Source organism: Nasonia vitripennis, chromosome 4, assembly GCF_009193385.2.
Source record: "Nasonia vitripennis strain AsymCx chromosome 4, Nvit_psr_1.1, whole genome shotgun sequence".
In the NCBI taxonomy this organism is placed as follows: Eukaryota; Metazoa; Arthropoda; class Insecta; order Hymenoptera; family Pteromalidae; genus Nasonia; species Nasonia vitripennis.
Window position 1 is genome coordinate 12,957,672 of NC_045760.1, and position 12,478 is coordinate 12,970,149.

General features: G+C 43.5%; 2 protein-coding genes across 2 annotated transcripts in view; one reads left to right on the top strand and one right to left on the bottom strand.

Annotated features, from left to right (window-relative positions):
- The window catches only part of LOC100120465 (nephrin), a 324,223-nt gene that overhangs the window by 59,314 nt on the left and 252,431 nt on the right, over nucleotides 1–12,478 (top strand). The gene's annotated exons all lie outside the window — the stretch shown is intronic.
- Nucleotides 9,094–12,085, bottom strand: LOC100120817 (glucose dehydrogenase [FAD, quinone]-like). The gene is made up of 9 exons (XM_001604367.5): nucleotides 12,025–12,085; nucleotides 11,694–11,910; nucleotides 11,450–11,578; nucleotides 11,154–11,350; nucleotides 10,974–11,068; nucleotides 10,634–10,898; nucleotides 10,046–10,493; nucleotides 9,464–9,834; nucleotides 9,094–9,303 (listed from the first exon to the last, which is right to left on the bottom strand). The coding sequence occupies exons 1-9, from the start codon at nucleotides 12,025–12,027 to the stop codon at nucleotides 9,208–9,210; spliced, it is 1,821 nt and encodes a 606-aa protein (XP_001604417.2). The 5' UTR covers nucleotides 12,028–12,085; the 3' UTR covers nucleotides 9,094–9,207.

Sequence of the window (12,478 nt, forward strand, 5' to 3'; positions counted from 1 at the left end):
CCGAAAAATACCTTGCCGCGAAGGAACAAAGTCTCCACCAAAAGGAAGGCGCACATTCCGAGCATGAATGTGAAATTTCGTGGAGAAAAATCTCAAGAAAGCTGCAGCGCCTCTATCGCTAGTTTTATTTGCTCTCTCTCGAGCTTTTTTTCTGCATCGGTCTCTATCGCGGTACATATTACCATGCATATAGAGTTGCCGCTTGAAATTTATGAGATGTAAAGACTGCGGGCTCGTTATTATTGCACGAGCGAGCCCATTGCTGAGCCGTGAGAAAGCTCGTCTCTTTCGAGAAATAAGCTCTTCCTTTTCCTGCTCTCTCTCTCTCTCTCTCTCTCTCTCTCTCTCTCTCTCTCTCTCTCTCTCTCTCTCGCACCGTTCGTCAAGATTTTCCTACTCGACGCCCGGTCTGCTTCGCGAGATTTCAGCCCTTTTCGACGCCATCGAGATCGAGATGAATGACGACGCAAAAGTCGATAGAGGAGATGACGTCTCGAATTGATTTACATTTCTCCGGGACACTTCGATCACCTTACGCTGCGCATTTATGCATGGCTGGGGAAGGACTCGCAGCGTAGGCTGCATGACGACAAAATTTTTATTCTGCGCTCGTTCGATCGAGTCGTTAAAAATACGGTGTACGTCATGTATAAAAAAGGGCTTCGATCGTTAATAGGTGATATTGCATTCGCGTTCGAGACAATAGAGATCTGATGATAAAAGTTTGAGAAGTGCAATATTTGATATGCGGATATTTGAAATGCATCGTCCGTAATAAGCTATTGAGGACGTTTCCGGTGTATTCGCGGCAGCTGAAGTGTACAACTTTATACAGTATAATATAGCCTCACAGAACTCCGTACATCCTGTCTAAAACAGTCTTCCACGAATTTCACTCCGGTCGATCAAAATCTCGGTTGGATCATCGTATAATACAGCTGAGTAGGAAACTAATACAACTATACGAAACTATGCATTGCCCCTGCACGGAAAAAAAACTCCGCATCCTCGTGAATCGCGATGCAGTGTGCCTCAAGCTTTACATCCGACAGAAGCACACTCACATAAATACGACGACACCGTATTTGAACCCGTCGTGCGGCGACCGAACTAATCGTGCATAGCACTCGCTCTCAGCACGCGAGAACGCCGCCCAAGACAATGAGCTCATGAGAATGACACGGCGGTCCTTAACTCATGAATATATAAGTGCGGCTGGGTTTCTCGCGGTGGCGGCGTTGGCCGATACTGCGCACTGGGTCAGGTTGCTGTTACCTATACGTCACACGCACACACACAAGAAGGAAAACTGTGTTGCCGCTTGCCCCGGACTCGCAATTATCGTACGTGTATGCGTAACACACCGAGTAACCAAAGCGCGCGCGCGCGCCGGAGAGGCGTGCACCGAGTATACACGTTTCTTTTCAGCAGCGCCGGCCACGCTTTAATTAATACAATTACAAGTAATAAACGACAAGCCGTGGCGGCGAGGACCGGTCTCTCCTTCATTAGTCTCGCGTTCGTGTGTAACAGTAGACGCAAAGGCGACCGCGGCTTCGCGCGCGATAGCTCTCGCGAGCCGTCACCGATGACACTGTCCGCGAGTGCATCAATATTTCAAATGTTCATCTGCCATACCTTTTTATCAATCCATCAGTTTCGCTCTTCGATCCTGATTTTTCGCGGATGCACACGTTTGCCGGCTGATTTACATGTGCACATTTTTCGAGCTATACTATTCATCAAACGCTGCACACGACGAGTGCACTGCATTTCTTATGTATTTTTATACGCAGTCTTCGATATTTCAATCCTACTGCGGCAAAGTTTGGTTGTACACTCGTTACCGTATTTTCGATGACCCAGATTTCACGGTAGCCGCGCATTGAAAAATCTCGGCCGTGTTTTGGGATTCGAGTCACAGTCGAGAAGAGAGAGAGAGAGAGAGAGAGACAGAGACAGAGAGAGAGAGAGAGAGAGAGAGAGAGAGAGAGAGAGAGAGAGAGAGAGAGAGAAAGAGAGAGAGAGAGAGAGAGAGAACTCGCGCGTAATTATTGATTACACTTGGGAATCGAGTATGTATATACAGGGCTCGACGATGGAAAACTTTTTTCCTGACTCTCTCCTCTTTCTACCTATATATGCACGCACGCAGAATAACACTCTCCCGAGAAAATTCGGCGTTTTAATTTAGCCCATAATTCATAAACGATACGACTACCTCCACGCGTCTCCCCCAAATCACGGGGCAAATGACGCAAAAACACAAGGACGCGGCCTTTTTCCGAAAATCCCCCCGACGATCATATTCCCAAGCGTCGAATAGCTGATGCGTTGTCCCCCCGCACACCACTATCTGCGTCTCTTCGTGTATACACACAAACACAGGTGCGCGGCGGCGCGGTGCGTATAATTGTCAAGAGTTCGGTGTGCTGCGCGTCGACGTAGTAGTCGAGTCAGTGCATAAATTCGTAATTATATTTCTGCGTGTGTACATTTTGAATCGCGATAAAATCTCGGCTATACGCGCGCGAGTATAGTCCCGAATTTTGCGCGGTCCCTTCAACGGCAACAGCAGCAGCAGCAGCAGTAGCAGTAGCACAATGACGACGCGGAGCTGTACGCGCGCTCACACGGGGGCGTATAAAGTGACGCCAATTTCCGGCTGCCTCGAAATATATTTACCCGTATACCCCTTAGTCGAGCGCGAGAGAGAAAGCGCGCATACATAATGCTCGCGTGCCCCCGTTACACGCGAACAAAAAAGTGTGGATACGGATTTTTTTTATACATATATAGCTCTATAATCCCTTATGAAGAATGAAGAGACATACATATTTGCATATCCATACTGCGTGGAGATGCCGAGTGCGCGAGAGTCATAAAGTAGCGCGCGATTTATTAGCTCTTATAAAATCAAGCGCTCGTGGACGCAGCCGATCGGCTCCGCCTCGCTCTTTCGCATACAGTACGAATCCGTTCGCACGAGATGATTCGATTATGCGCGCTACATTTTTTTTTCGATCCTAGCGCGCCGCGCTCGTTCATCGGCTATTTCCCTCTCTGCGCGCGCTCTATCCACACATTGCGTCATATAGGCAGCGCGCGTTTGAGCGTAATGGAATTCTCTCCGGTCTAAATATCTGTCACGGAATCACAAGTTTCATATAACGCGCGAAATTGCTTTTCCGGTAGAGAGGGAGCGCTTGATGCATGTATATGAGTAATATATACAATGTGCGCGCGTGCACGGACAAACAAAAATCTGTTAAATATTCTATCCGGCCACGTATATCGAGCGCAAGCGCCCGCTGGCAATCGAGGGCGAGTGGGCCGCAGGGCCAGAGGCTATTGCTCTAAGGGGATTACCGGGACATGCGAGTTTGTTTTTCGCGGCAAACCGATTTTACGACCTCATCGTTCTGAGAAAGACTGCGTGTGCTTCGTAGAGCCAAGACTTATCCGTAATTATCGCGCGCGTCGTTGACTACTTTTTAATCGAGAGACGGTAAATACACGATTCGGAAATGTCCTTCGTGATCGTTCTATCAATATTTAACATCCCCACGTTTCGCCGCACGTGGACAATAAAGCGTCTGGAGTCGTTTGTCGTTCCCGAAAGTTTAATATTAGACGCCCACCTCGAGGAAAATCGTGCCGAACAAGTTACTCGAGCTCGGATTCGCTAGCCAATCATAAAAGTTATCCGAATCCCCCATATGTTATTCAGCGCCTCTCGTCGTAAACCAAGCCATTCGTCGGATACATCATTAATAACCTTGCCACGTTTGACTCAAGCGCACCGCTTTCAAGCTATCGAACTCGACAAGTTCAAACTCTGATAAACTCGTGCTCGCTTCTCTCCTCGCTTCCACCTGAGAGTTCAGTATCTGCGTTAGCTTTTCCGTCGTCGCAGGAACGTGAAATAAATATCACCCATGACGCGCTTTCTCGCGATAATTAACGCTGGCAATCGTGGCACGCTCTTCTTCGAACCATATAGAGGAGGGGAGTACAGCACACTCGATGTATTAACATAATTAAGATAAAGCACAAGCGCGCATTGTTGCGACGAGAGAGCTGCCTCTGGAGAACGAAATCACGCGAAATGTCTGTGTGTGAGTGTGCATGTTTGCGCGTGCGTGAGTTGTCGGCCGCAACGCGACGGCCAAGTTGTGTAAATAACTGACGTGCCGAAATACGATAGCCTCTTTGCCGCGCGCGCGTTTGTCGCACTGTTATCCAATAATTGGATTGTGCGTCCATTCTTTGTTTACGCGTCGCGCTGCTGCGACCGAGTCCAAATTTATAGAAGCTCGTCGAGGACTCGGCTCTCTGCGTTTTCTTATCTCCCCCCCTCTGTCAAGTGGATATTTCTATACTTTCCGCGGGGAAAAATAATGTCTCTGTACGCGACGGTACCTCCGGGCGATTTTGATACAAACAAAAAGGTTTGAGGCGACTATTTAATTTTCCGCGCGTTTTTTTTACCTGGTAAAACGCGCATTCTGTGCAAAATAGAGGGGTCGCTGGTGAAGGAACTCGCTGACCGAAAGGATGAGTCCCGTACATACGTATAGCTTGCCGGCCTTATTGTTTCCCGGAGCAATAAGGCTGGAAAAAGAAGCCTATACGCCGATAACAGCTCGCAGTCTTTTTGCTTTCTCTTTTATCATTCTTTATTGTTAAAAAGGAAAAAAATGCCCTCATCCGAGCTCTCATCCCGTCGCGGTCTGGTACGCATTGCAGAAAGTAAGCGCTGAATAAACGTATATGCGCGCTCGATAATGACGGAACAGCACGGCGTCGAGCTTGTGCTTCGTTACAAAAGCATATGGGGTGGAGATGGATCGTTTTTAATGGTCGCTTTTGTTAAGCACGATCGTTGAAAATTAATGATATACAGCTGTAAAAACAAATGAATTGAAATACCCATAATTACAGAGAGCGTTACGAGGGGGAGGGTGATTCTCGACGCGCGAGACGTACACGGAATATCACGAGACTGATTTAACACACGTAGGTCGTGACAGCGCGAGAGACATTTTGATGATAATTATCGCTGCCCAAATTATTTCCCATTGTATTACGTCGATGATGTTCTAATCACACACGTATACGTAGTGTGCGTAAATATAATTTCGCCGAGCGATTGTTTATTCGTTAATCGAGTTAATCAACCAAGCGCGAAGCCCGTTTGCACTCTATTCTCATCATCGTATATAACAGTACTGCCGTAACAATAATGGCGAAGCTGATGCGGACGCATATAAAAAGGGGCATGCAGCAGCGGCGGTACGATAAAGCAGGAAATAAGCGATCGCTTTAATATATCCGTATAGTAGACGTCTATGTCAATCGATGCGCGCACAGTGAACTCCAGTCCCCGCTAATTACTTCTCTCCATAAATAGTGGCCGCAATGAGCTCGAGCAGATAACTTTGCAGCGCGCAATGACCCAGCGACCCGTTTTGTGTATACTGCAGTATTTTGTAATTATTGGAGAGACGAAAATGCAGTCATCCTTTCGGCGGACTTATTCTCGGCGCAGTTATTTGAAAATAGGTACGCGTACTACAGCTTCTTCTGCGGTGGACTCTCGCGCATGTGTAGTACACGGCTCTAAGGTGTGCACACGTATACATATATTCACAGCTCTCGAGGGAGCACTCGGTGAGTCTCGAGCCGTTATCTCGCCGTTATTATCAATTTATACATTCTCAGATCGTATCTTAATGTAATTACCATGACGAGCCGAGAGTTAATTGAATACCCGCGCTCCAACTCGTCGCGGCGGGACGCATGGGCGGCGAAGATGCTCGCTCTCCCCTCGAATTATATGGAATTTAGATAGGACGCTCGCTTTCACGCTGGCCCGCTGAATCAATCATGTATCTCGGCACGATGCAGGCGAGAGATATAAGCCGCCGCCAGATTGCGTGGCTCCTGGGAATCAGCAGTATTAGAGTGTCGAATGCAATTATCGCGACGTTGTGCGGAAGTTTTCTCGGCTGCAGCTGCGAATGCGCGAGGATATGATGTTTTGCTTTTACACGATTTTCATAACGAAAACTATTTTACGCACTTTTGAAAGCTCCCCGGAACACCCTTCCGCGGTTATTTCGCGCGAGCGTATACACTTGACGTAAATGCGAAGCTTTATTAACACGATAAAGATGAGCAAGGATTTTCCCCAAGATTTTAACCGCGAAAATTGGTGAGCGCAGTTTTCCTGGTTAAGAACTTCCAGGTTAATTAATAACCACAGGCATGCGCGATACGCTGTTCGAGTATACAAGAGATCAGTTAAGATCAGCGAAAGCAGAAGAGTCACTCGAAGGTGGAATGACGCGAGGCCAAGAGAGGCTAATTCTCCACACTGGAATTATCATAAGTGATAGTTTAAAGCCACTCGCCGCGCGAAAGGACATAAGCAAACGTGAACTCGGGCAATGATCAAACTCTGCGAGATCGCGCGTGTAGAAAAAACGCGAGAGACGCCGGGTAGAGAAAAAGCAAAGGAAAAGAGGAAAATTATCGTCGCCCGGTCGGAAGCGCACTCGTGGGTGAAATAGGATCAAACCCCCGTCTCTCCACTTTCTTTCTCTCTGTACAAGTATATATACCGGTAACTCGCTCGCGCAGTCCGTATAATGCGCCGGAGCAGCCGGTACTCGCGAGCAATCATTATACTATACTCTCTCCCTCTCTGTGTTTCATCGTATGTAGGAGGATTCCGTGCCCGTAGCTCGTGAGCTCACTTTCTCTCTCTTTCTCTCTCTCTCTCTCTCTCTCTCTCTCTCTCTCCCTCTCACTTCCTCTTTATTCCTCTTTTTCCCCGCGCGAGCATCCGGCCGTGTCCGATCGTTACTCCTCGTCTCGTTCTGCCGCGCGTTTCGATTTTCCCCCTTGTAAAGTCTCGAGGAGAAGCAGCAGCATTTTATACAAGCACTACTGGCTTATGTGAACTCGATACCCGCGCGCTGAGCTTCTTTCTCGCGTGTGCAGCGAAGATATTTCACTAATTTTCGCCCCTCCGGAGATTTAATCGATCCTCGCGAGCGCCCGATGTATGTGTGTGTGCAGCCTCGAAGATACAGAGAGCCATCCTATACTACGGAGGGGATACTTTTTGTGGAAAAAGCTCACAAGGGGAGGAGCTCGGTTGTATTTCACTCCGATGCTTCATTAGAATAATTGCTTTTATGCTGCAGCTCATTCGTAAACCATATCCGCCGGTCCTCGCGCGATTAGTCCATTTGTTTTCAGTGTCAGCAGTTGTCGTTATCGAATTTCCCTGCCTGTAGCGCGAACGTTATTCTTTGAATGGGATCGCTAAGTCCATCTTTAGAGCACGAGGCCAGTGATTTCAAACGAAGTTATTATTTAATCCCAACGTTGTTAATGTTGCAAGTGTGGCGCTATACGAGCCTTGAAAATGCTCATTACGTATAAAGACATGTTTGCACGATATAATTTTACCGAGATAATTATAGATAATCTCAATTTTTACTCTCGCGTGTCGCGAGATAATCTTCATTAGGTCGCTTGCGCGCGCGCTAAACCTGCTTTCTTTTTTGCGGTCAACTGGAAAAGATAAACATTATCCCCCCTCCCCCTCTAACTCTCTCCCTGACGGCAATGCATTAAACGCTAATACGTGGAGTCGGCATGGGCCAAAAAAATTTTATGTTTCCCTCTGCATCGCGATAAAATCCGGGGATTCCGAAAGTTACCCGACGCCACACGGCTCTATGCTATACGTTTTCCGGGAGCTTCCGAACTTTCAGTCTCGCGCGCTTGGCTCAAGTCGATGAGGAACTTTTTCTTTTTCGTCTGTTCCCACTTTTTGACTGCCTGTTCGAGCTCGAAAAGGAGGAAGCAGAAAAACACCAAAGAATGCCTACTTCAGAAAAAAAACTTTCGTAACGATGTGGATTTTACACTTGGAAAAATAAGCACCCGGGGATCATGAAACGACCATCGCCGGCATTACCAGTCTATATGGATTCAACGAGAGCTGTGAAAGTAGTCGCATAGGTTTATTTTATTCACGCGCGAGAATTTCATTTTCTTATAAATATTAACGAAACCGCAGCCAATATCGTCTCACTCGCGCGAAAGTAACGCTATGGCGGGATAAATAGAGAGCACGCTTGAATTACATTATCCTGGAAAATATACGTACAAGTATATAAAAGAGGACAACGTTTAAATTTTTCACAAGACACGACGGTCGTCCGGTAAATCATGAATATATGGTTGAAAGCGCTAGTTAGAAAGCATTTCTTATAGCGAAAAGCGCGAACAAGTCGAAAGTTCGTGGCGCTGCACTGCATACACACACACACACATGCACACACCCTAAGCCTGCCTTAGCTTAAGATGCGACTAGCCTAATCGGCGCGGCCGACTCTCCGTTTCAGTCTCGACAGAGAGTTATCGCCCTGGATTTGTTATCACATTTAGCAACTTTGCCGAGTAAAGTGTCTTACACGTGACGGTGTAACAACTCGCATTACTCCATCGCGCGCCTACACCCCCGTGTTATCATCAAACGTCTTATGCGCACAAATCGCTTTTATCTAATGACCTATTTTACATGTGCGCCTGGAGTCACGAACTTTCGGCCCTCGCTGACGTAGGAGGCATGAAAAAAGAATCACGTACAATTAAGGCGTCAGCGTTTAATGAATTGCCCGTTCGAAATCGTGTAATGAATTGGCTTAATGAAATGAAAAGTGCAGGTTAGGTGAGGATATCCGATCTTTTTGATGTTGTGTTGTTGTTAAATTCTTGTTCCATGTATTTACGATCATAAAATAATTCGGACATTTTTAATAAGCTCTTTAAATGCCATTATCACTGTAATTAACCAGTTTATTACTATTTTATAAAACACAGAATACATACAAACAAGTATAAAAACGTTCGAATCAAATCTGCCAATAAATTTCAATAAATCTATTGAACATTTAATACTTATCATTAATAACTAATACTTCTAAAATAATTTAGTAGAGAAGTAGAAAATAAATTAAATCGATGTCGATGATAAGATGATGAATGAAATAATTGTTGAAATTCATTGCATATATTTGATCGCAATTGCGTTTCGCTACTTTATATTGGCATAAAGTAGTTGAATTGAGGTTCTCGATTGTTACATTCGGACGCGTCGCTATATCTACTTTAAAAATGAACAAACTAATTTTTTTTACATAAAGTGTTGTCTTCTTTGATAAAATCAGCTGCTCGTTCTGCCATCATGGTTATTGTAGCCGAAGGATTACCAGAAACCATCTAGTAAATACAAACCGAATGTCAGAACATTATAATGATACTTTGTATTACATTGTTAATAAATCAACATTAAATGAGAACTAATGTTCTTTAAGATTATCGCAACTGCCATTTCGCAAAGAAAAAAAATCCTGAAATAGTTTATCGACTAAGAACATACCTGCGGCATTGCAGAAGCGTCGACTACTCGCACCCCTTTGACACCGTGAACGCGGAAGCGCGTATCGACCACCGCCATTGAGTCGGAAATTGGGCCCATCTTACAGGAGCCTGCTTGGTGGTTTTCCGTACGAGTTTCCTGATGAATGGCACAAGCCCAATATTCATCGCTCTTAAACTTGAAATCAGAGCACTCTGGGAGAGGTCTACTTGTTAGAGTTAAGCCGAGTTTCCGCATGGTCGGGGAGTCGGCTACAGAGAGGACGACGTGGATTCCAGAGATTAAAACTTTTACATCACGTGGATCCGCAAGATCATTACTGTGGATGATTGGATGATCCAGAGGATTATTGCTAGCAAGAGTTAATCTTCCTGAAACATTAATTCCCTTTGAGTTAAAAAAAAATTATACCCTCATGTCTACTGCTTTGCAACTTATCAAATACTTTTATGAATATTTTTTACTTTTAATATCAAGCATAGTGTTATACTTTTGAAAATATGATTTCATAAAAGATTTATACGAGACAAAAAGAATTACCGTGTTATTGTATATCGATGATCAAAATACAAACGTACATACCTCTGCTTTTAGCATGTAAATTGACAGGTATAATTGTTATTTCCCTCATCCTCGGCGTATCGCGAGATTTACAAGTTGCCAGATAGCCAGAAAAAAACATTTGCATGTCAGGATCATCCGGGGTCGTGTATTCGGAAGCAAGAATCGCTGTAACCTGCGCCATTCCAGTGGAAGATAGTGGTCCCGTTTGATTGTGTAGATATAGATTTGTGGGGTAAAGTTTATTTTCTTCAACTTCAACATCATTGACTGTAAAATTTAGACCGTAAGATACGTGATTATGTAAGTTTTCACCAACACCGGGTAAATCTTGAACAACGGGAATTTTCATCTCTTTAAGGTGCTGTTTTGGTCCGATGCCCGATAGAAGCAAAAATTGCGGCGAATTCACTGCTCCTCCTGAGACTATAACTTCGCGTTTAATTGATACAGTTTGTAGTCTGCCATTCTGTTGAAAGTAAATTAAGTAGTTATGAAGTTCGCTATTGAATAATGCATGGTAATTTAGTTTTTACTAGTGTACTTAGCATACTAATAAGATTATACAAAATCAATGATTAAAATTATAATTTATGTTATTAGTCTTACCATTAAGTATTGCACTGCAATAGCTTTTTTTCTTCTAAAAACTATTTTTGTGGCTAGCGCATTTAAAGCTACGTGCAAGTTTCGTCTTCCTTTATTCGGCCTTAGGTATGAACCAGAACTGCTCACTCTAACACCTTTATTACTTATTGTTTGTGCTATGGTGAATCCAGTAATTTTATCTCCAACCATGTCTTCAGTAACACCATAACCGGTTTCTTCGGCAGCTTTTAAAATATCCCATGCGAACTTAGGTTGCCATGGAAATCTATACAATGTTTAGAGTTATTACCACGATGCACTAAAAATTTGAATTCATTTTTCGATACATCCGTGTACTAACCTTTCCACTGGGAGAGGTCCACCCGTTGCATGATGTACTGAGCCTACTCTATTGATTTCTCGATTGTCTTCAGCTTTTAAAAAATAAGGCTTGACCTAGTAGTATCGAGTTATAATTATAGCTATAGTTGTATTTCGTTAACATAAAATATTATTATATTAACGTATTCATGTACGTTACCTCTTCCCAAGACCATCCTTTGTTTCCCATGGCAACCCATTTTTCGTAGTCCTTTGGATTGCCTCTATGGTATGCCATTCCATGATGAACAGTTGTACCTCCCAGATTTTTTCCTCGGGGCCATGAGCATATACCATTTGTCCTAAGACACGCGTGTCCTTCATTAGACGTTCTAAACTTCCAATCATAATCAGTTTCTGTAACAATTAACAAAAGTAACTAATAGGATTAAAGTATATACATATATAAGATGTTTTATAAATAAACGGTTATTCACTATTTTGCAATATATTTACCAGCATATATTCCGTAGTTACTAGGTATAAGTGAAGCATCTGGCTCATCTGGACCGGCTTCTAAAACTAGTACACTCCATTCCGAAATTTCGCTTAATCTTCCTGCTACAGCTGCACCAGCATTTCCACCTATACAAAAAATATCAATATAGATTACGTAACGTTTATATCTAAAATAATTGTGAACATTATTAAATTATTGAAGTATGTGCTTGTAAATTATGAGTATATTGATTGCACTTACCTCCGATTACTACGAAATCATAAGCAAAAGATGGCCTTTTAACAGATTGTACACGCTCAGATGATATATTAATTTTCGAATGATTCTGAATCACTGTATTTAGTACGGTTAAAAATAATGTACATTGTGAAAACGTGTTCCTGCAAGCATTGTTAAGAATAGGACCATTTAAAAACGGATCTCTGCATGACGATGATCCGAGTCCCCCAAAGTCCACCTGCAAAATATGCATTTTATTAAATTTTTACGGTTTCCTAGTAGAAAATTGACTCTATTTCCGGGCAGAATTTTTGGCCAACGCGTGTTAAAATAAGGTTTTTTATAAACGTACCATGTCGGGGAATCACTCGTAGCCGCAGGAACTGCAGTTCAGCTTGACCGTTTCGTGAACTTCCAAGTTTTTTATGCTCAAGCGTCTTTTATACGAATTATCAGCGGAGCTGTTCCCCTCCTTCCAAGACGACTGCATTAATTGAGTCGTGTAATGTTCCGCATACGAAATTGCTATATAACTTGAATTCTTTTCGAGGATTACTATACATGTGAATAGATGTACACTTATCATTTCCAGGATAATTCCTACTACTTTATACTTTACTGATTATAGAAGCAGAGGAGAAGGAAGTAATAAATGAATATTCTTACTCTTAAACGATTGTTTTATTTACAATTCTTATAGTTACATTTAAGATTATCAGCTGACATCACTTTGGTTTTCTAATTAACATAGTGAAATATTCAACATTCAACGAGGATGCAATAACAAATCACAAGAATCAGAGCTA